This window comes from Anomalospiza imberbis, chromosome 6 (genome assembly GCF_031753505.1).
Source record: "Anomalospiza imberbis isolate Cuckoo-Finch-1a 21T00152 chromosome 6, ASM3175350v1, whole genome shotgun sequence".
NCBI classification, from domain to species: domain Eukaryota; kingdom Metazoa; phylum Chordata; class Aves; order Passeriformes; family Viduidae; genus Anomalospiza; species Anomalospiza imberbis.
In genome coordinates, this window is record NC_089686.1 from 50,451,400 (window position 1) to 50,476,217 (window position 24,818).

Below are 24,818 nucleotides of genomic sequence, written 5' to 3' on the forward strand. Positions count from 1 at the left end.
CATATTCATCCAGCAAAACCCATGTATTGTTATTTTGATGACTTGTTACTGAGTAACGAGATGATACAGTAACAAAGTGATGCCATTGAAACATCTCCAAAAATAATCCCAAGTAATCCAAACTACTGCAACAATTCTGTGGCAGCAGCAGTGACCAGTGAACAAAACTGAAATGATTTTTATAACTAATGCTGCACAACAGTGGCCATGGCACCTAGTTTATAAGTCCTGTTGTGTACACCATGGAAGAGTGTGGGGCTGAATAGAGGCTGAACAGTTCCCAACTCAGTAGCTTTGAAATTTCTGTTGATAACTTTAGCTTTGTATCTAAACTGGCAGTGAGTTGTGTGTTGGTTTGCAGCATCTTTGACTACAGCTTCCCTTTAAAACTCCCCTCCTTCAGATGCGGTCAAGCTGATGAAGAGGTATTTGGACTTTCTGACGTTTATCCACCAAGGAGAAGTGTAAAGTTGATCTAGGGATATTGTTATGTGCATAAGAGAAAAGACATTTGCCTACATCATCTTGAAGGATGAATTAAATGTGGCAATGCCTGAGTAGCAACCTTACATTAATGCTGCAGGAAGAAACAAAGTGCAGAGCAAGATGAAATAAGAAGTTCCTTACTCTCAATTGTCTAGGAGCCGATAGATAAATCCTGTGCAAACCCCTTCTCCCTGTGAAACCAAGAGGAAGCAGCCCTGCACCTCAAAATTCATGTTCCTCGGCACTCAGAGATGCTCTAAGCCTGTTGCAGATAAAAAATACAAGTGGTTGTCAAAGGGATAATAGAGAATAAGTCATTTTACAGAAAGGATGGACAAAATCAGTAAGGTTGATATCCAAAACAAGACTACTCTCTTGTCTTTGCTTCAAGGATAAGAGAATAACTGGCTTTGAACTCCCTCAATATTGAGGGCTGATATGAAGGGTAAGACTGTATTTTAAAGTATTTTTGTGGTTGATAAAAGAAACCAGGCACAGCACTGCTATTAGCCTAGCAATAGTCATATATTCTCACTCCCACAAATCACAGAATTACATTGCTTCAAACTGATCCGCACAAATGTAAGTGAAATACCCAAGGATAAACTCAGCTTTCCTGATCTACTCCTCCAATGTGATATCCTTCCATTTCTACAGGATAAACCCTGAGTGGCAACAAAGGGCAGGAGAAGAGACCGCAAAGGAATTCCCTTGCAGTTATGCAGAAGTCACTGTAGCACAGGTAGCTGTTCACAGAATTGGGTTACATTGATAAAACAGAGGGAAAACCACTGGTCACAAATGAGCACGGTGGCTTAGGGGGAAAAACCAGACATTTGCAATTACCCTTGTACTCAACATTTGTTACGCTTCCTTTCTCCTATTCTGTCAAGGAATCCCAATAATGACTGTGTTACCAGTAGAGTCAGAAGCCTGTAAGAATAAGGAAAAACTATTTATGCTCACATGTGATAAAGATTAAATTCTTGAAGTTATGTGACACATGACAACAAATGTTTCTCAGGTTCTTGTGCCATAGATTTTTGAGGGCTGGATACACCAGTTTGTTTTTAAGATGCAAGAATCTATTCCTATTTGTAGGGTTTTCTTGGTATCTGCATCTGCATTACAAATTCCAGAAAGTACATGCTTGTTTCTTTTAAATAATGGGTAAGGATTTATACATTATATTTTGGGGTCTGAAATCCATTAAAATGAAGCCACACAGACCCAAAAAAGGACTTGTCAATAAGATGACAGGAACTGTCAAGTGGTGTACAAGAATGCTGAACAAGATACTGGGACCTCAAGTCTGAATTAAGGAAAGATCATACATTAGTCATTTTTCACATAGCCCTCATTTTTATTTACCCTGGGGGATCATAGTCTGAGAAAAGGAAAAAAACCCACCTGAACTACTCCTATAAACAAGCAGGGGCTCTGGGTTATGTGTAGCAGGGCACTCCAGAAAATGAGATGTGCTCCCTGAAAAAAATATGCTCCAGTCATCTACTTTTAAATAAATAATGTCACAGACACTTCATGGTGTGAGGGTAAATTCTCCAATACCTGGTGCCTTGCATTTAAAAACAAGAACACTCTTTCAGCATGTTTGATTACTTTGTATCATTTAGTTTTGGTGTGACACCACAGTTTTTATTTTCTAGTGTCTCTTAGTGTAGCTCTTCATGAGAAAAAAAAAATCTCATGCACACTGCATTTTTGGAGGACCCTTATTTTACTACAATAATGAAAAAGGGTTTCTATCCAAAAAGAGCAGTGTGGAGGTGGCAGCCACTCATTATCACCTAATCTAACTCTTCACAGTGTCTTTCCTCTCTCAGGAAAACTATCTGATAATCTTCCTGCTAGAATTCTGGATTTGTTCAAGTTAAAAATTGGAAACCTTAATTATGCTGCAGATTTAATTGATAATTTTAATTATACCTGTTGTTATCATTACTTTAATTCTACATACAGCTTCTCTCATTGAATTAAAATTCTTGACCAGGTGTATAGCACTATACCATGACTTGCACACAAATACAACCCTACTCTATTCTCAAATTACAACAATGGAAACATCCCAGTAGAAAGCAGAGTTACATTAGAGAGGTAGAGAAAGTGAGCAATTGACATACATAGGATGTTGTGCTTTTTTTAAATTCTTATTTTAAATATGAGATTTTTGCAAACTCTTTTAAGAAGATCCTTCTGCAAACAATTTTCCTGCATTTCTTATTTCAGTGTTGTCAGTTTAGCCTAAAAAAAATCCACTCTCTAAAATGCAAGTCTTCTGCAGTATTTCAATCATATGTACACTAATCAAATGCACTATACTAGTAGAATATTTGTAAAATGTAATGTATTAAATATACACAGTAACTTGCTCAGAAAAATGTTTTTATGTCTAAATTCACATAGTTACCAAAACTGACTTAGTGCTTTACTTATAGTTCTTTTCCCAAAATTTCTGGTGCTGTTAAGAACAGTGCTATGAGGCACCAGGCATTAATAGAATTGTTTGCTACACTCATTACTTCACAATGACTGTTCAATTATTTTAATAAATTATTTTAAATAAATTAGCTCCAGAACCAACCTTCGATGTACCAGATTTGTATTGGCAGAGACTTTTTACAAGCAAGTTATAGAATTTTATGATACCCATTTATAGTGAAAACACTCACAGTACTTTCACTATAAAACTTTTAGCGAGCAACTCAATAAGAGTTCATTCATGTTATAATAACAACAGAGGAATGTGCTCCCTTTATTTAAATAAAACATTCACAAAAAAGTGAAAAAGGGGTAGTTTTCATCTGGTGAGAAATTATAGAACTTTACTGGCTGCAGCAGACCCCAGTACTTTGGTCCTAAGATTCCTCTCCTGACAGTTAGGTAAATCTCCTTGAGTCTCCTACAAACATTGATTTATGTCTATGATTGCAGGGGCAAAAAAAAAAATTCAGAACTGCTTTAAGCCTCAGAAATTCAAGTTTAACATCAGCTGTTCACATACAGTCTTTATGAGAAGTCAGAGGTCTACTAGGAGTCATAAGGTAAAGTGATCTCAGATGTTTTTCTCTCCATTAGCACCTTTCAGTGCTGCTCTTTGGTCAAATACAGTTGCTACATTGATTCTATATTAGAAGAAATAAGGACAATCCTAAGATGCTGAGAAAATTGAATATTTTTACAAGCTGAATTTTGATTTTTTCTTCTACTCAATATTCTTTATTAAGTAGCAGAATACTGCCTTAACAGGTCTCAATATAAAAAAAACCTCTTATGAAGAATTATAAACACATATATTTAAAGTTAAGCTAGTGTTTGAACTAGGAGGAACAAAACCACAAATTTTGTTACAATTGCAGTAGAGATTGCTCTTTCAGTATATGAAAGCCCAAGGAAAAGTACCATACAATACTTCGATACAGGGGCAGTTACAATCTGCATTCAAAATCATACTTCCAAGTCAGCTTATTCTCATAAACTGATCTTACATCAGAAAAATGGGTCAGAAACAACTGAAATTGAATTTACCTTGTGAGCAGATTCCAGCTTCAATATCCCAGGATCTTCTCAGGGTATTTTGGATAGATAAATGTGGAAGTGTTATGTTATGGCAAAGATAAAACCCCAATTTGCCTTATTTTAGCTACTTATTTTACATCTGGGAAAGCAAATACGTTGTTTAGCAAAATCCCAAACACTGTTCTGATTCTGTCATCCAGCCACTACCTGTTTTTCTAATATTGTCCCTAATCCATAAACCAGTTTTCTCATTCTTAGAAAAATGCAAGGGATGTTATGGCAGAAGGAAGATAACAACTCCAAAGTACTAAATATTAGTGTTCCCCAATAACACACAAGGCCCACTTATGAGCAGTAACAACTCTTATTCCATTCTCCAAGCCAACTGAATCCCCCAGATCTGTAAAGCTCAAGTCTGGACTAGAAATTTCACACGACCAAGCTGCATTCTGCCATCTGCCAGTCCCTAAAGAACAGAAGAAGAGCCACTGCAAGTCTCCACAGAATGGTATTTGGTTTCTCCTGGATCCAAGAGAGCTCCCATGATTAGGATCTGCTCTGGTTCACAAGGGATCAAAGATAACATAATTTGACATCTAAAAGTGATACTAGAAAAGGGTGACAGCTAGGATTCTGAGGTATATACACATCATTCTGAAACCAGAGCTACTGAATCCTTACGGCCAAAGAATGTAACTTTAAATCAAAATCTACCAGATGTTTAGAAAGAACTCGAATTTGAGGCATTCAAAAGAAGAAAAACACTGTTTCGAAGGACTCCCCATTCCCAAAAGTGTTAACTAACAAAATCTATATCATTTGCTAGGCAATCTAATCTAGAATAATTCAGACTGTAAATAAAATATTTCAGTGGAAATATTTGAAAAATATTTCATCTCCCCAGCTTACAGAGAACAAAAGGAAGGAAGAACTGTGGACATTCTTTTTATATTACCATCACATCTCAGACTGCAAATATGTCCAACTTCACTGGGCAGCAGGTAGAGTCCTGATCCACATCCTTCTTACCCTTGGGAAAGTGCAACAAGCCTGAACTGCCACTGAAAGCAATGATAGCAACTGCTAGGGAAAAGCCACTGCAAAGTCTGTGCTATGTCTTTCCCACTGTTTTATACCAAAGATTAATTTAGCATATGAATTTAACTTTTTTTTTTTTTTAATTTACTTTGACTGATGTCTGATGAGGAAAGTAAACTATATAAAACAGGATTCAACATAAACAAATTATACCAAATTCAAAGCCAACAAGGATCCTGGAGGAAAAAAAAGAATGATCAGTGCAAATGACTTTTAAAAATATCCCCCATGTTGCTTATAATTAGATTAGTAGTCTCCAAACAAAAAATTCAGTCCAATCTCTCTTACATGTTTTATTTTCCTCTCTATACAAGAGGAAGAGATGTTCTAGTAAAGATCATTCAAAAATGTCTTGAAGTGAGTCTCTTGTTAACGCTAAGAACTGCTGGCTCTCACACATTCCACAAATAAAGAGCATGGCTCAGGCTTGATTTCACCCCAAATATGTGAAAAGTACCTTGCAATTGAGGCATATTAATGATATGACATACTGAAGGTTTAGCATTCTTCAGTGTAATTAGGAGCCATCAATAAAAGTCCTTGCACCTACACCTAGTTAAGCTAAGAATTGTTCCACATCCCACGTTGTCCCAAAAGTAACTACAGGATTTTTCAGGTATGAATACTCTCAGACTGCCTAGGCACTTAGGTGTTCTGTTCACAGCATCTGCTCTAAAGTTCTGTATAAAATCTACATAACAGTTGTTGCACTGAACACATGGACTTTTGTTTTCAAAATATTTATAGAATTGCAAGTTTTTGAAGCAGCTCTTTTCATACAACAGTTAGGATACACACAAGGGAATACAGGAGGGAGGGCTTGCATAAGTTTGTTTTTTTTTTTTTTAATCTTAATTTGCCTAAATCTGAATTGCTTGGTAGCCAAGTTTGGGTTTGTTTAAATTAAGTTTCTGTCATTAAAAACCCAGTTCAAATTGCACTGATATTTTAATGCACTAGGTGGCATAATGATATTCATATTAGAGAAATTAAATTATTCACCAGCACCCAGATACTTTGTTGGATAAAATTAGCCACCCTTTCTGCCACCCTTCTAGGTGAGGTTTTGTCTGACTATGATTTTTACTAACACCCATGTCAAATACCAATAACATTTATTTCCATATTGCTTCCCATCAAAATAACTGCCATGTTGCCAACAGCAAAGATTCACCATGAACTCTGGAGATTCATTAGTCCCACCACTAAGCAAAGATATTTCTCAAGCAAAATAGATCCAAACCACTTTCTCAATGGTCCTTGCCTTGACAGAAAGCTAATGCTTCCCACTCCTAATACACAAAACCTGCAGGATAGCTCTGTCCATCTCCATTGCCAACGAGCATGGACAAGTTGCTCAGCAGCAGCAGAGATGTTGGCTGGCCTTTTACTGACACTTATGGTTTAGATCTTTAGTTGTTTTAGGGAAGAGCAACTTTAACCAGAAGTAAAATACAGGAGTCACTACAAAGATGGATGGCCAAAGTAAATGGAAGTACTTGTTCCAAAACCTTAAGGATTTTTAAGGAAAGTGCAAATGTTTTTGTTCAAAATAACTGGCCACAAACCATTCTTCTTAAACGAAAAAGGAAAAAGACCAAGAGTCTAATCAGTCAGCTTTTAATGAGTTTTAATTGATCTCTCTTAATTCAGTTGTAAATCTTAGAATCTATGTTACTGAAAAGGTCTTTGACTGTTATATCCTTGCGTGTCTCTCTCTCTGTAATTTTTTCTTTATTTAAACTAAAAAATACTAATTATTGGTATAGGCTTACTCTTTTTTTTAGGACTGGAAGGATCAGAAATCAGCACTCATAGCTTCTTTAAAAAACAAGAGAGAAAAAGAAGGGAAAAAAGCCAGTGTCATCTCTACTTAAAATTACTTCCTTTGCCATTACCATTTCAACAATTGTCATTCTTTGTCTTTTGTTTTTTTTTTCCTGTAAGAAAAATCAATTGTAATTACATGAGTATGTCTCAATTACCTGTCCTTTTTTTTTTTGGGCTGCATGTCCTGATCTGATTAATTGGACTTCTCTGTCCTAATGTCTTCTTCAATACCCCAGGTCCTAAGTGCCTTACCTTCTCCATACATTTTGTGGCAAGTGCTTCATTTTTACTGGTTAATACAAGACATAAATTCTTCTAGCAAAGAAATGTGCCACATACTAGATGCAAGTGTGTTATTTCATGTTTAAGGGAACTTGAAGGGAAGATGAACCAAAGGAGAGCAGTAAACACAGAATTTTTACTCAGAGTAACACCAATATCATTAATATACTGGCAAAGCTGGTAAAATAAAGATGCAGGGTATGTTTCTCAACTTCATCTGATATAGCCACACAGAAATCCATGGGCTGGAAAATTCAACCACCAGTTTCCTGGGGCAAAAATTATCAAAAATCCTTTTCTAAGTGAGGAGAAAAGCAATTTGTCACAGCCTTTAAATACATAAATAAATTTAGCTAACTGGAGCAGGAAGTCAGTCATGTGTCTTCATCCATGAATATTTCCTAGGTGCGATCCTGTGACTTGTAACCCAGTTCTTTCAGGATATAGGATGAGACAGGAGCAATCTTTATAACTAAAAGGTGACTTATGCCTTCTAACTACTTTTCTCAGAACAAATCAATTATGTCTTGCTCAAAAACAAATTTCAAACCTATTCTAACAGTTCTGTTGTCTTCTCTTTTGTTATAATTACTTCCTCAGCCTAGACAGTAGTAAAACATCATGTCTGGAGCACCCATGAGGTTCACATTACATATCTGGGGAAGGTTCTTACTCCTAAGTAACTTCATTTGCCTTTCATAACCTGTGCTATGATTTTAAAAAATGAAGATTAAAAACTTACTTACCTACAACCACATGGTATGTGGCTATAGACAATTACAATAATGCTATTTATTATCCTTCAAATGAACTTTCATTTCTCCAGAAATGGAGTGTTTCTCAGACTGAATAATAACCAGATCAACAGAAAGTCCCGGAAGGTGTTTTCCTGTATCCAACCACTCTTTGTAGATCTAGAATAATTCCAGCATGGACAAAATGCCAAAGCCCGCGGTACTTATAACAAAATGCTAAAATAAATGCAGATGGCAGAGAGTGTTAAAGCAGTTAAGGATGGACAATTTCTAGGAACTCAGATCATCATTCTAATTAATCACATTTTGGTGACCTTATGAGTAAGGCCTATATATAACAGGAAGTGAAATCTGAGCTCAACAGCACCTTGTGTGTAGGAACATTATTCTAATTCACTCCATTTGCTTTAGCATTACGTGTCAGTTATTCCCAAATGCCTGCTCATCAGAACTATTTGCAATACATGATGCCTGAGAAAGCAATAACCAGAAGATGACAAGTGCAGATAGCCTCATTCCCAATGGAGAAGCATGATGACCACTCCATAGTAATTAATACATTCTTTACAGAAATTTGATAGTCCATTCATTTTGTAGCATAGGTTTTTTTGAGGTTGTTCTGCTTACAGCTTATTATTAGTGCCCATTTATTTTAGTGGTGCTGCTGTTAGCATTACCTGAATTTAAAGCTTGAAGACATTTTTCCCTTGATAATTCCTTCTCTACCTGACACTCCTGGCATCCCTCCTGTTCTCAGCTTCTCTCTCATGCACCTTACAGTCTTTTCAGACTGAAACTGAGCACGGAAGCATGCTTTCCTTCTGATCACCCTTTCCCCCATGCACACATCCCACTCCTCTTGTTCTCTCCAAACCTTTCAGGCTGATACTGTCCCTGTCCAGACAGTACTCTCAGGGCAGTAGGAATAGAGGGCATTTTTCCCCACTCCCCCAAGGATGCTCTTGCATTAGATGTTGCTTAAGGATTTTTTTTTTAATTAATGCAATTAAGGCAGAGGGTCTGTCCTGTAGGAAAACAGGCCATCCAGGTTGTTGTGAACAGATAAGAGAACCTAAACTTTTCAGATTAAAAGCCCGTTTGACATGGCTTGCTTTGATTTAGGAGGATGCTTCATAAACCTGTCCTCCCAAATCCTCTGCTGCCTTCCTAAACACAGGATAGTTTTGGGCAGACCATACCCTGGAGCAGCACAAACTTTGCTGTAATTCCTGTCTCCACTGGGTGCCACTATTGCATAGCATAATGTGCATTTACTGCGGGGAGTCAACAGCCTGGCAAAACTGACTTTAAGCTTGTGCTTCCCTGTCGTGAAGTTTTCAGACCATATGTAGAGAACTATCACTTGGTTTTTAATACCCTAAAACACCACGAGATAATCATTTTAGCACAGATATACAAGGATGATTTAATTCTTCCTAGATCACTACAGCTGAAAAGCTCTAAAGCAAAAGTGCTCAGATTCTTTCCTGATTTTGTGCTGGAATAAGCCTTTCTGTCCCATGTATGGATCTCTTACTCCATGCTGACTGATAATCAACTCAGCCATCTATTTTGCCCTTTTTTAATCTCACTGCAGACAGCCTGGATTAGATGACCTTTAAAAGTCCCTTCCAGCCCAAATTATTCTATTGCTGTATGTCTCCATCTGAAGTGCTTTGATGACAGCTTAACCAGCAGAAGGGTAAAATCTTACCACAGACACGGGATACCTTAAAAACACTCACTCAGTGCTCTTAAACTGTGTGCACATCCCAAGGATAGCAATAACACTGAAAATACATTATCAGCCAACTTTTAAATTAATTGCAATTAAGTATTAGTTTTATGGAGTGGATTTAATTGTCATTTGATGGTGTATGGATATCCACAACTTGATAGATACCATTCTGGTGATTCAAGCTATAATCTAAAATGACTGAAATTTAATGTTATTAATCACTTTTTAAAATCCTGGGCAGAAAATTCAACCACCTAGTCTATTTCACATTATCCCTCCTCTTGTATTTTGTTTTATTTCCTTTTCCCAGGCCTCAAATAACTAACTAAATAACTAAGTAATATCAACTAATATTATATTAATAAATATAAATATTTAAATACATACATTATATTAATATATTCAATAATCTATGAAATTAAATAAATATTACCTAATGGATACTTTGAGAGCTTACAGAATACATGCAAAGTTCTTCCACGCAAAATACTGCTATAAGGAGACTTTCATGCCAGCCTCTCATCCTGGAATGATTTGTTATCCTACTTATTTGGCAGAGCTGACATAACCACAATTGTTTCAAGTTGCTGAAGATGGGGGAAGCAGTGTCTCAGTGTTTATGAAGTCTACTTTTATAACTGGTCTTTCCTCTCAGCCCTTTCAATACTCATAGACAGTGACACTGAGAAGTACAGAAATGTCTATAGTCAATGGCCTTTGAAAGGATCTCAGCCTTTTCTAGCAGAGATCCAAATTACTTCCTTGAAAGTCTGCTATATTTTGACACAGGCTTTATTGCAAACAGAAGCTTGAGCAACTCTGCTCAATATTGGTTATATTAAAAGAGAGATGGGCAAAAAAAGAACATGTAAGCATTTCTCTGGCAGTCTAGACTTTTCTAAGGCCAGAAGATACAGCAGCAAGAGAGAACACGACTATCCAATAAAGCAGGGAAATCAACTAAAACAAACAGCAAGTAGACTGAATCTTAATCTGACCCACAGTTGTTCAAAGCCAGCTAAATCATTGGCGCCAGCAGCTAAACAGATCTGTGGTGCAGCTCTGGAGGCAGTAGTCAAGACATGTGCCCTGCAGCCTGGACATTCCCGCATTGCTGGAGACTCAAAAGTGGCTGTTTGTGGCTAAGGAGAAACAGCTATTCATTTGGCAAGGTAAACTAATAAGGTCAAAAAATTCATCCAGGGCAGGAAATAGAAAAACCTGCAAAAGAAGATTGAGATAGAGGCAGAATTTCACTCGATTAGAGCAGCTCTGCTCTAGGGCTCTCTCAGCATTCCAGCTGCTGTTCATTAGACGTGGCAAACTCTGCAGGAGTGACCATCACACATGTGGTTGGCTCCATTATGCCTACATACTGAATCATGTCAGAAACAGCAACAGGACAAAAGAACTACCTACCTGCTCTTTAAATGGATATGTGTCTATCAGGCATACCCATGAGGACGTGAAGGAAAGGTCACAGATGGAAAGAAGATCAAGTTTATAAAACAATTTGTGCTATCAAAACTTGGGAAATCCCAATCTTTCTATTAACAACTGAACTAAAAATTTCTGGGAAGGAGAGCCCAGTCCCACTTTGAGCAATTTCGGACACTTTCAGGAATCTAGGACGTGTGTGGTCTTTCCTATCTCATGAACAGCTCAGGAAAGTGCCTGTGCACACCAGAGATACATTCCCAAGGGGACTTGTGCTGCCCTCAGAATTAACATGGGCATTTGTCAGGGTATCAGAAGGTTTTAACCTCAGCATAGCTTTCTGGATTTTTTTTTTTTTTTTTTTTTTTTTTTTTTTTTTTAGTGTTTGATATGTTCCTTTGTTTTAGGTTTAGTTTCTTTCCCTCATTTTATAAACTGTAGTTAATCAGGGACTCTGGCCAGTAAAGTTGAGGATTAATAGACAATAGGGTGACCAGGAAATTATGGCAGCTGAGCATCCAGCTCTACGCTGCCTTCAGTCAGACTGAGGCTGTCACAAACTCTTCTTAGAAGGGGCTTCTTTGAAAATTCAAGATATGCATAGAAGATGCTTATCTCCTTACAAACTATGAATGTACAAATAGGTGAGAGGAAAGGATATAAAGTCCTGAGGGACAGAGGGAGCACCTTTAGCTGGTACATTGACCTCTCTGTTATAACCAAGAACAGCAGTGTAGGGACTAATAAAACTAATTAGACAGTTTCTGTTCCAATGTCAGATACCATTGTAGTAATGACATCACAGAATTTCATGGCACATTGAATAGGAAAAAAATCAACTTCTTCAGTGACAGATGTTATAGGTCCCCTGTTGAGTGTCAACAAGTCTTCATGGGATGTACGTAAGAGAAAACTTTAGCCTCCCTTCCAAATCCAATTTTCTGAAGAGTTCGTGCCAGAAATGCCCATTTTTAGCAATCCAGCTAAGCCCATTTTTAAACAAAGACACACAAGAAGACATTTGGACTCTGGCAGAGACACACAAGAGTGTTATTATGGAAGCACAACAGAAGCTAGAAACAAACATTGGTTACACCAACTGGTTTGGGATTCGACATGGACTGTTTGTTGGATGATGCACTGGCTTGATTGTCACAACCAGAAAGTAGCAGTCAACTCCTTGGTGTCCAGATGGAGAGCAGTGATGAGTGGGGTCCCTCAGGAGCCCATATTTGGACCAGTACTGTTTGATATCTTCCTTCAATACTCTTTTCTTGAGCTTGAAACTAACAGTTAGTATGAAATAAAAAGTGGTGACAGCAAAATAAGGTTATCTGTCAGTTATATATGAAGTATAAAAAGTGCACACACATGTCCAGTGTGACAGGATTCTCCGTATGAGGACATTGTGTGAAAAGCCTTACAGAAGTCCAGATAAATTATATTAGTGGATCTTCCCTTGTCCATGAGTGTAGTCACTCCATCACAGAAGCCATTCAGTTGGTCAGGTAGGTCTGGTCCTTGGCTAATTTAAGTCACTGTGAAAACTTTTCCACACCTTCTTTGTGAGAAAAAAGTGACAAAGATGAGTTCCTACAAAAACTGGAAAGGCTTTTTCTTCTTAATTCTACTTGCTGGTCCCATAAGGATTCCTTCTTCATCTCAGCTGAAGATCCTTGTCAGACAAGCATATGAGTATGCCCTGATCCATACAAAACTTTCTGATCCATTCCCAGGGACTGCAAAGGAGCAAACTGAAAGCCCTCATAAAGTAAAAGCTCAAGAGAGTACTGCAAGGGAAGGAACAGTCAGTGAAAGAGCTTCTGTCTGGGAAGTTAATGATAGGCAAGAGAAGAAAGGTGCAGGTCAGGTAAATATACAAGCAATGCTCTTAGATATTTAGCTAACAGGATTATTATCTTTACCAGAAGAGGTTGTTTTTCCAAGAGGTCTTTAAGTGTTTTCAAAGATGCTTTGTGAAACATGAAAGTTTTAGTGTAAATCGGGCAGTGTGCCAGACCTAAGTGGTTTCCTGCAAATGAGCCTAAGCAATAAAAATCCAGTGACACACAAACACATCTCTACATCATCTGCCATTAATTATTGTTTACCCTTCCCTTATTTTAAGAAATACATGGAGACTCCTACATATCATGAGTGAGCTTCAGGTAGGTCACATGGGAGCTCTGAGCTCATTACAAACCGGGATTAAGAAAAATCTCACACAATTAACTTCCTTTGGTTTGTTAGGAGCACATGCAAGACATTTCACCTGAGTAATGCCAGCCCTGACTTCAAAGGTACATCATAAGGAAAGGATACCAGGTTTCATCTAATTAGCCAGCTGGATTACACTGGGTTTGAGCGCCTCTATTTCTTTTTTACAACTACCTCTGGGAAACAGTCAGCTCCACTAAGAGCTAGTTTTTGGCCCATGTAGCAAAGGCAGAACATTACCCCCAGGAAAACCCTGAGTGAGTTTTTTGTTTCTATAATGCTGTTTGAGGGCTAAAGTTAAACTGCTAAGCACACATTTAAACCAAGCAAGCCTACTGATAGAACGTTTAATACTGGCCAGGGCTAGAACTGGCCAATGCTGGTGTTGTAGAAGTTTCCTGTATACATTCCTGTGTATTTTTTCCCTGTTTTCTAAAGAGTTTTCTGATTTTTTGCCTTGATAGGTACTGAAAACAAGGAAGGAGAAAAGAAGGTTTTACCAAATATTTTTACTGTAATTTTGGTAAGCATTGTATGAAACCAAAAAAACCCCACAAGCAACTGCATAAAATTAAAATTTGCAAAATACAAACTTGTGGATTTCCGTCTTGATAACAATATCCAAATTTTTTACATTTTGGGAGCCCTTCTTGGACCCGATTTGCAAAGGTTCCTTATTATCTGCACCTAGAAAAGATTCCCAGCTCATAGCTGGACTGAATTGTGTCACAGCAGGACTCTTAGAGCCTCCCTCCCTACCTGTGAACTCTGGGAAGTGCTGTGATGCAAGGGCTTGTCAGCACCACGAGTAGCTGGAGGAAGGGTAGTAGCACTCATGGGAGTACAAGAGTGGCAGAAGTGGTTTTGGAAAAGAGCCAAGTTGTAAGCTGAACATAAGCTGAGGTTTATGTGTTTTGCTAGTTTGAGCTATTACCAAAAAGCAAGCATAAGGAAATGGTCAAGATGAGAAGCTAATTCAGAATATGGATGCTTTTGTGATAAAAATGGCCATCTCTCTCCAGTTTTCTGCCTCTGTCAGGGACAAGGAGAATATTTGAGGTCCAAAATAGCTCTCTGCTTGCACTATTTTAAAATGCTTCAATTGATTCTCATTAATCTCTGCCTTCAGTTTAGGAGCTGAGTAAGCTGTTTCTTTCATCTTAAAATTAAATTTTCTTGATAGATTATTACTATTATTAGGTAGGGAAAAGCCACCTGTTATTTGATGTGCTGGCTTCTGTTCCTTCGGATATCATTCGTGGATAATTCTCTGCCCTGATCACTGTCTTCACTTTAGGTAATACTTTAAATTGTTACAGAAAAATCATCATCTGGTGATTTCCAAATTATTTTTCATTTATAAAATTCTCCTAACATCCTGATTTTTGAAACATAAATCTAGTGCTATTTGGAGTGCTTGAAATAAAATACTTAGAGAAATATAAAATCAATAGATAGCATAAAATACTAACAGAACCGACTGCAAAAACCATGTGTAAATTATATGGGAGCCAAACAAGTGCAGAGCAGTAACCTGGCACCAGTCCAAAGTTTCAAAATTAAGTTGGAGGGAATGGCTATCCACAGGCACTGCTCCAAGTTGGTCTTGCTGTTTGAAGTGTACACCTCAGTAACCTGACAGAGCCTGGGGTCTTTCCTTTTCAGCTTTTAAAATCTATTTCAATTAAATTTATCTTCTTAAAACAAGAAGAAAAAAAGAGATCTGTAGAGTCTCTCCTGCATCTCAATTAATAAAATCGAGGTGTATAAAAAGGCAGAGCTGAGGGATAGGTTAGAAGAGTGGTTATTCCTCCTTTCAGTAACTGCATCCTGTATGGAAACCAAATGCCAAAAGTACACCTCATTCTATCAGCTCTCACTTGCTGAACACTGCTCTGGAGCTGAGAAAAAAAGTATAACAGTGGCAAGATTTACTCCCAGCACATCAGTGATAATACTTGAATGCCACTGCAATGCCTTCTTCTGATCAGGTCTTGCTGAAACGTGGAAAAAACACAATAAAACAGGGCTGCTATGACATTTTTGCAAGTGGACACATTATCACAGATCCATGCTTAAGCAATATACCACTTTATGTGGTAAACTTCACAAAGCCTAAATCTGTGGGTGATGTGGAAAGACTCGCACTACAGGGAAAGGACTTCAAGTATTCATTGTTGGGTTAGAAGATAGCTCACTTTAAACTGACATACAAATTTATTCATAAATTGTTAACATTAACAATTTACAGACAGATTTTTATGTCAACTCCTAGATTGCCTGTTGCACTCTATTGAAAAGGCAAAGTTTATCAAATATATTTTTTACCTATTTAACTCAAAAAGTATTCCTTTATGCCACAGGACTGTGTTCAGTAGTCAACAAATTAATATTTACTTATTGAAATTTATTGCCATCAGAAATCTCAGTCATGAACAGACATTTTTAGCAGGTAGTGGTTCTCTTGTTTTTTTCAATTAATTTACTCAGATGTTTAAGGCTTAATGCACATTTCTATGTTTGCAGAATCTGGGCAAGGCCAGATATCTAAATGAGGATCTGCTGATAAATAGTAGAATCTGTGTCCTCCAAAGCCAAAGGCAGGTCTTCACCAGCTCCTTAGCCAAGTCTCACATTGTCCTCCTTCACCAGTATTATCAAAATGCTTATCTTTAGTGCTACACTTGCTGGCTCCTTTTTTCCTCTTTTAAAATATATAGTATGATTTAAGTTTAGCAAGGTTTGTAAGGAGAGATAATATCTTTTATCAGAGCAACAAATACATACCTCTTTAGAGCATCAGGACTACAACACAACCACCATAATTTCATTAGTCATTTTAACAGAATTGAAATAATGTCCATGACCTCAGCCAAAGCAGTTTGTGTATACTTTTTTCCTATGGAGATCTGGCAATGTACCATAATCTTGCACCAAGTTGTCTGTCTTTATTCAATTCTATGTCTCTTGAATGAGACATAAAAAAACCTCCTTGCTTTCCTTTTTGCAGGATGAAATGGGCACTACCATAAAGTGAACAAATTTTAATCTGCTGTGTAACTGGCAGAAGGCTTTCAACATATTGAATGTTATTTCAGAGATTGGCTCCCAGTTGGTTTTTGGTTATTTTCTTTTGATGTTGTTGTGAGGTTTTTGGGGGAAAGGATGGGGTTTTTTTAAACCTCTTTTCACTCTGTTTTTCACTTTTCACAAATATCACTTCCATGACTTCCTTATTGTGCCTTAGAACTGCATCCTGTTGCACCTAAGATGGTCAGATTCTGCAGTGACCAAAGTAGTCGTGTTGCTCTTGCCTGGGAAGGTGCTGAAAGAGGCTACACTTACTAATTTCATGTACACAGCTGTGTACTCAGAGGTAAAACTTGAACCACCTAATACACACGAAGCCAGCACTTGAGGAAGGGCAGCTCCTGCACTCTCAGATATGATTTAGTGAATCTTGCAGGGGCTTTGACAGAAATGTAATTTGCCAAACACTGCACATTTTTCACTGCCAATTAATTAAACAGCCTCACTCAGAAGAAGTGTCCAGTAAATTAAAGAGCTGCAAGCATAGAACTTTGCATTATCTAATTGTACCACAAACTCAGCTACTGAAACAGATATGCCTGGTTATCTAAAAGGCTATGTGAAAAGCAGCTTCAATATGTTGTCCCTCCTGCTATTCTTTAAGTTTGATTTATTTCTTATTTCTTTCTCATTGCTCTTCATTCTCATGTGACTTCCACAATTACCCACCAAGATCAGTGAGACAATTCCCAGCTCCAGCTATCAATGCCATCAACTTTCAGTGTGCTGTGCTCTGTGTGTCAAAAGTTGCCAGAATTAGTCTTTAAAATGTTATCCTTCTCTCTCAAAATTTAGAAACCTCTTTATCCATCCCTGCTTACTGTTTATAACTTCATAGGTATGATTTCAAAGCCTGGCTTCAAACAGCCATGGAAGATGAGCCAAAAGAGTGTTCCAGGATGAAAAGAAGTGAATTATGCAGACCAGAAGAGTTGATTCTCCAACCAAAGGGCTGTAAAAGCAATGCATCACTTGAACCCTATCCACCTAAATCATTTCACAAGTTTTCAGCACAAAAGCCAGTGCTTGTGTGCTTGTGGTTTTGAGGACGCAGAAAGCAAGCTTCCAGGCTCTTCCCAACCATGAAGCTTCACAAGTTTCTCCTGTAAACAAGCACAGCTTTAGGAAACATACAAGAAATGTATTCCTCTTTATAAAACACCATTAAGAACGTGTTTGCCAACATGAGCTGTGAAAAATTCAGAATAGGTTGTAACACTGCATATTCCCTGTTTTTGTGGGAAGGAGACAAGAGAAGAGTTCTTCAACACCTGACAAGAGAAGAGTCCCTCGACACCTTCCAATGGCTTCTAAGAATCCTGCATTTTGTTGTTATTACCCAGCTTTATCCTGTCTCCCTCAGGAAACAGAATAATATGAATTTTGACTCTCCATGTCTCAAAACTAAACTTTGAAAACTATGGCCATTTTATTTTTTTTTAATTTTAATCATTTGAGTTCTTCAACTCAACTCATTTTAGAGTAAAATAACCATGCAATTTTTATCATCTTTGAGACCATCTAATCCTTGTTCTGAAACTACTAAAATAAGCTATGAAAATTTTTCATCTAAGAAACAAAGAAACACTAACACAAAGCTCTCTTCTGAAGAGTAATAAGGGCTAACAGGCTGAGGCGGAGATATGCATGTTCTGAAATTTTCTCATTGTTGCAAGTCCTGTAAATAAGCCACCATTTGCCACAATAAAAATCAACATTTCCCTTTTTCTCAAAAAACTTGCTCTTAAAAGAAGCAAACAACCTGCAGACATACTTTTAAATGTAGCAACCTACAAACTGGCAATCACACATACCTTTTCCAAAAAAAGTATATTAATAATGTCCCTTGCCATTCTGCAATTGGTATAACGAACTATGAAGGCAGCTATATAGTTTATTAAATTGGGAACATTTTCCATCTCTTGCATTGTACAAAGTTACCTCCATTGTATACCAGGTACTATGAAAAGTAAAACATTCACAGTTATGGAGCATTCCCATGCTGTGACAATGAAATCCATGGGCCACTAGCTAACTTTTACATTCAGCCTTTGAATTTGTGACTTTACCTCCATACCATCCAAGCTCACCTAATCAAAGCCCTCTCCATAATTCATAGAATAGTTTGGGTTGGAAGGGATCTTAAAGATCATCAACTTCCAACCCCCCTGCCATAGTCAGGAGCATCTTCCATCAGACCAGGCTGCTCAAATCCTCATCCAATCTGGCCTTGAACACTTCCAGGGATGGGACATCCACAGCTTCTCTGGGAAACCTCTTCTGGTTCTTCCTAATACAGAGTTCTCATTTCTGTCTCACCCTACAATCACATGGACTTCAGTGGCTTTAGTAGGTGAGACTTCACCTGAGACAAAGCTACTGCATGATTTTAACTGAGGTTAATGTTTGAAACTGAAAGTTCAAAGTGGTTAGAGCTGAATTAAGTAATCAACACACATGCACCAGAAAACTGTAAATTGTAGTAGGAGGTTCTGTAATATACATTTTACTTCATTCCCCAGAAAAGTTGATTTTTTCAGCAGTATCATGGACAGACTGCATTACCATCATGCAGAAATTATTACTGTATATAAGAATATGGTTATTCTAAGGCCTAGACTGGGTTCACAGTGACTAATAGATTTTTAGGTCACTCATGTTTTAGAAGTCTTTGTAAAATTCATACATTGTCCCAGCCACAAATAATGTACACTTCATACTTTCTTTACCCTTCTTCTTCTAGACGGTAATTTGATTTATTGTGCTTTAAATGAAGGATTCAAAGTAATTTATAATCTATTCCTGGGCAATTTTGGTTAAAGCACAGTGATAAAAGCTGTGTCATTTGTTAAAAAGGCTTTACTAATGAAAGTAGCAGCTGTTGTCAACAGTGTCTCTGGATTATCTTCTCTTAATGAGCTGATTCCAGGTGTCTAGCTTTCTAGAATAGTTTAAATAATGTAAGTAACCATACTCAGCACACTGTTAAAATTTAGGCAGCTAGCTGTTTGTATAATCATTCTATTTTTGTGGCAGTTAACCCTTGATCTAGGTCCCACCTAAACTGCATTTTTTTAATGTGATAACATTTCACATGCACAGTAAAAAAAATGCAGTATATTGCACTGTTTGATATGTATTTCTGAACCAGCTCTGCAGTTCTTTTATTGCAACAGGAAGTTTATTGCCACAGAATCTCAGTGAAAAACCACACAACTGAGCTTGACTAGAGCAAAAATTGGAAAGCCATGCCTTTTAGTATCACCACCAACAACTTTTGTACAGACAGCCTGGAAGCAGAGAAATTGCCACAGTTTTTAAACTTTAATGAGGCTACATGTCACCAAATGCGTGGGAGACATTTTGTTCAGACAGCTCTGCAAAAAAAGGACCTAATGTGTGCTCAGAGGGGTAAGGCCTGAAGAATTGTTTTAGAAAAAAAATATCTAAACACAAACCCCATTTCCAGGCAAGGTTGCTCCACGTTGAAAAACAGATCTGTTAGATTTTGTGTGTGTCTTCATAATGAAAGCATTACTTGAAGTACAGTTACTCCTAAGGCAATTTGCAAGATATATGTCACCAAGACCACAATTTTTACTTTTTCTGAACCTTAAGTGTCACTAAATACACACAATAATCTACCCCAACTCTGTGCTTCCAACTCTCCTTGCTACACTGAGGTGAATTCAGTTTGAAAAACACATTCATGAAGGTTCAGATATTCTTCTCTCCAGAACTCTCAACAATTCTCAAGAACCAATCTCCCACTACATCACTGCATTTCTGTCCTAAACCTCAGAGCAGGGCACACCAGCAGGCCTGTCTGCATGTGCAGCACTAACATTGTTCTTCAGCTTCAGTCATGCTCAGCTCTCACAAACTCCTTTCAGTTTGGGGTTTAGGGATTTTATCTATTTTCTCTGTTCCCAGCTACCTGTATTACTTCTTGTGTCTGTATAAACTCTGGAATTCCCACATCAAGAAAAAACAACTTTTCTGGTGCAGTGAGCTTTCCCCTAAAAATGCTTGAGTGCCACAAGACATAGATGACAAAGTTCTCTTGGGTACAGGGACAAATAGCTATAGGAATAATATGTTCTGGTTGCTTTTCCAGGGTCTCTCCACTCCAATCTAAAGTAGGACTGGTCAGGAAGCTCAGACCAAATAATGATCTCATATAATAATAATTGCTGGTGTCACACTGCATTACAAAATTAAAGTGTATCAAACAACCAGACACCCACAAGTAGCTTGAAGTACCTTGAAGCACAAAAATTACCACTTGTTGAGCACAGCTTACAGAGAACATTTATTTATGCAGTCCTCAGGCACACATTGAGACTATTTCTTCACCATTTTTCTACTTTAATTGCCTAATTTGTCACTCTTGAGTTCCTGGAGCTCTGTACTTCAATGTACAGCAAAGAGTACTAGTATATTATCAAAATTCAGGAAGGTACTTGCAAATGAAATAATTGCTCCAAACTCACATTTTAACCAAGTGATTTTACATCACTGTACACAGACCCAACTAGATTCACGGACAAGAGGAAAAGTTAATCATTGCAACAACTACCTTATCATTGCAATTATAGCAAAGATCAGCTTGTTTATCAAGCTGATAAAAAGGTGATAATGGCTTTTTCCCGTGTGATATATTTATAAATGTGTCACTGGGAAGAACAAGAATTGTTTTTAAAAAAAATTAAATAAATGTTTTTTATTAAAATAAAATAAATAATATTCCTGATGTCTTTAGTAATTAAGCACTGCAATTATTGCAGAAAGTGTACCACCCCCATTTAGTTCACCTCTCAGATAAGGGTTTCATAAGAAATTATAGCTCTTGCTGCTTTCTTTTAAATGGTCTTTTAATCACTGCAATGGCTGTGCAATCTAATAAAAAATACAGGGGGGAAGGCTTGCATAGGGGCTTTTTTTGTTGTTGTTTTTTTTTTTTTATCTTGATTTGCCTAATCTGAATTGCTTGGTAGCCACGTTTGGGTTTTTTTAAGTGAGGTTTCTGTCATTAAAAACCCAATTCAAATTGCACTGATATTTTAATGCACTAGGTGGTATAATTATATTCATATTAAAGAAATTAAATTATTCACCAGCACCCAGGTACTTTGTTGGATAAAAGAAGTCACCCTTTCTGCCAATAAGAAGTCCTATGATAACTTGTGTAATTATAGGATTGCTAATACTTTTAACTCTCTTTTATGTTCTTCAGAAGAGTACTTCAAATTTTGAAAGAAAGAAACTGTTCATATTTAAAGACGATGATTTAAGAATTGAAAGCCCTTGAAGGTGGGGATTTCAGTTAAAAATTCTTTAAACCCTGCTCCAGTCGTGATTGTGATCAAGTTTACCCTGAACAATTTTACTTGTGGCCAACATTAAAGCAGATCAAAGAAACATGAGCTTGAGAGTGTTCACTTTTTCTGGGACTCCCGTTCCCTCAGCTTTGATATGGGCCATGTTAAACACATGTTGATGCTGCCAGGGATTGGACCTGGTGACTTGAATCAATTTTTTTCATTTCTAACTCTATTAACTTCACCATTATAATGGACAAAATGAAAGATACTTTTAGACTGATTCTGGTGTTAGTCTGAACCAGCATGATGTCAAAAAAAATTTAAGTCATCTTCATTTACTGTAAACTCAGAGACTTGCTTTTTGCTGCAGGTGTTCTGTCACAGTTTGCTTGAATTCAGGGAAGTAAATTACAAGACATGTCAGTGTAAAGGAGCAGTAAAATCATTTATCATTAACTTTAAGAGGCCATTATTCAGCTGAGGAAGATGACTCTTCTATGAAATACAAAGGATGAGATCATGATTTAGTGACCAGAAGTGTTCATTTTCCAAAACATAGCAGTATGTAGTGAATGTGAGAAAGAAAAAGAGCCTAAGAAGTTGATATCATTTGCTCTGGATAATGTTTTGATGTTGGCCATCACAGTTAAAAGTGGCTTTTATGAAAGCTGCAGCTGATTAGCAGACACTTTTTGGATTGACTAATGACTGTATCTGTCCCACTTTTTTCTGTGCAACTACAACTCTCACAAGCTGCAGCACTGCCATGAGCAGGAGCCCTATCAGACCATCAGAAAATGATTTAGAGGTATAAAGCCTTCTGTCTGTTAAGGACAATTTGAAATAGTGGAGTTTCTAAATGCTTTAGAAACTCCAGAAAACATAATATCTCTAGTTTTTGTTCTCCTTTTTTGATGTAGTCGCTAACATGCTTTCCCGTTTTACAAAATTATTCCCACTTATAAAGCTTATTTGTGCAAAGACTATAGGATAATGTTGTTGCTGAGACTAATTTTTTGAAGACTGAAGATGTGTTCAGCACAGAAAAGGTGAGCATATTATGATACACAGTATCAAATACCACTAAAGCATCAATTTCTGGAAGAGATTAAAGACAGGGCTTCTCTATTTTTTGACACAGTCAGTAAGGAGCCCAGGAGTGCCTACCTTCTCCAGCTGGTGCATCCCTTCCTCTACACCGCAAATTGATGCCAGCGTTCTCAGGGTCTGGGGATAAAGACACCTGAAACAATCCTGGCGACAGATCTTAAAGAGAGCAACAACACCTCCTTCCTGTAGGGGAAAAACAGCCATCAGGACAGTAGTACTAGAGGCTTCCCTAGTACTTAATCAAGATTGGGATGGGGAGCAGATTCCTTTAGAAGTTTATCCAAAACAGCTATCGTAACAACACCAACAAAGAAGGTGTTAAGCTCCCACAGAGAACTCGAGTGGATTCATGCTTGTAGACTAAGTGATGAAAAAGTAATACAATCTCAGCAGGAGGTTTGCTTAAGTTATTGACTCCTACCAGTTACAAGCTCCATTTAAATTAAACCTGACATTCCTGCAAAAATTACAAAGAGCCATAAATAGGTGGCAATTAGAGTGACATTTAACTGACCTTTCAGCCATATTATTAGTATAAAACAGATTTTTGTTACCATATATTTCCTGTTCCTCTACATTTCTGAGCTCCACACAAAATTTAATTAATGCTAAAGTTATGAATGGGAAGGTCATATGTTTGAAGAGGTACTGAAAATCAGGTGGAAATAGGTGTTAAATTCTAAACAAATACAATCCAAATCTTCATCCTCTAACAAATAAAATCTGCATTCCTAAAAATTTTTCTTTAAATACTATAGTGGCAATGACTTGAGTACATATTGGAGTAGCTATCCTTAATTAATTTCCAACACAACTTGTAAACATATGCTTTAGCAAATTTCATATAACAAATGTAAATATATAAATAAATGCCAACAATGTTGCACTTCGTGTGGTGGGGTTTTTAAAATTATTTTTCATTTCAAAATGTTGTGCTATCAGGTAGACTACATATGTCTTTTATGATGTAGGATCAGACATATGATGAAGATGAAAGCATTTAAATTATTGATGACAGGTGAAAGTGTTCAGCCTAAAGTGTTCAGATTACAGCAGTAAATTAAAAATAGTCGAAATCATGGACCAAGTGAAAAGTACAGCCTTTTTAAAAGCCTGTTTCATTAGAGTCTGTTAAAAAATATTTTTAGATTCACAGAAATAATCTATTTTTTCCTCAGCCATTTTCTTCTCAATCATTATTTGAAAGCTCAACAGGTTATACTGACTTAAAAACCCTGGGCTACAATTCAGACTTTATTCATTTTCAGAATTCTATATTTTTGTACTAGTTTTGCTTGAATACAAAAGAGAATAATAGAGGAAGCAAAGCCTTCCATTAAGTTTAACAAAAAATTTATAACAAGTTATATAAAATTAGACAAAATTAACTCTTCAACATATTTTCCAAATAGAAGTTTTAGATCATGTCTTTGCACAGATATATGGAATTTCTATGGCATCAGTGAAAACAATAGGCTCACTGAAGTTTTTTAGGAGTAAATCTTATTTCTGGAATTGTAAAAAGCATTCATGTGTCTGTTATTTTATATCTAGTACTGCTATATATAGCCTAATGCAGAAAGATATTTCAGAGCCTTTAAATTAAATAAAGAGGCAGTACACTAACAAAAAAGTTTCAGTCATATTTTTCCTTCTACAAAAGGATACTGATATTTCACCCAAGCAGTAATTAAATTATCTATTAAAAATATAGGGAAAAATATTTGGAAAATATTTATGTCATTCCTAAGCCAAAGGTAACAGTTTTGTTGGGTTTTTTTGCTTAAATTTCATTATCAATTTGAATTTCCCACAGTTTAATTGAATCAGGGATGATCTGATCCTCTGTTTTTGCCATAATAAGCGGAATTTATGGACAAATCTAGTAATGCTCAAGAGATGTTGGTATATTGC

At 36.9% G+C, this 24,818-nt stretch overlaps 1 protein-coding gene and 1 long non-coding RNA gene across 6 annotated transcripts in view; both read right to left on the minus strand.

Annotated features, from left to right (window-relative positions):
• Nucleotides 1-24,818, minus strand: part of INSC (INSC spindle orientation adaptor protein) — a 123,620-nt gene that overhangs the window by 21,125 nt on the left and 77,677 nt on the right. For all 5 annotated transcript variants that reach the window (XM_068194109.1, XM_068194111.1, XM_068194112.1 and 2 more), the window contains one exon: nucleotides 22,962-23,087. In XM_068194109.1, the coding sequence (XP_068050210.1) occupies nucleotides 22,962-23,087 (126 nt within the window). The remainder of the gene's footprint in view (nucleotides 1-22,961; nucleotides 23,088-24,818) is intronic.
• LOC137476083 (uncharacterized) lies at nucleotides 5,951-22,936 on the minus strand. The gene is made up of 2 exons (XR_011000241.1): nucleotides 21,624-22,936; nucleotides 5,951-6,160 (listed from the first exon to the last, which is right to left on the minus strand). It is a non-coding gene; the product is annotated as an uncharacterized lncRNA (long non-coding RNA).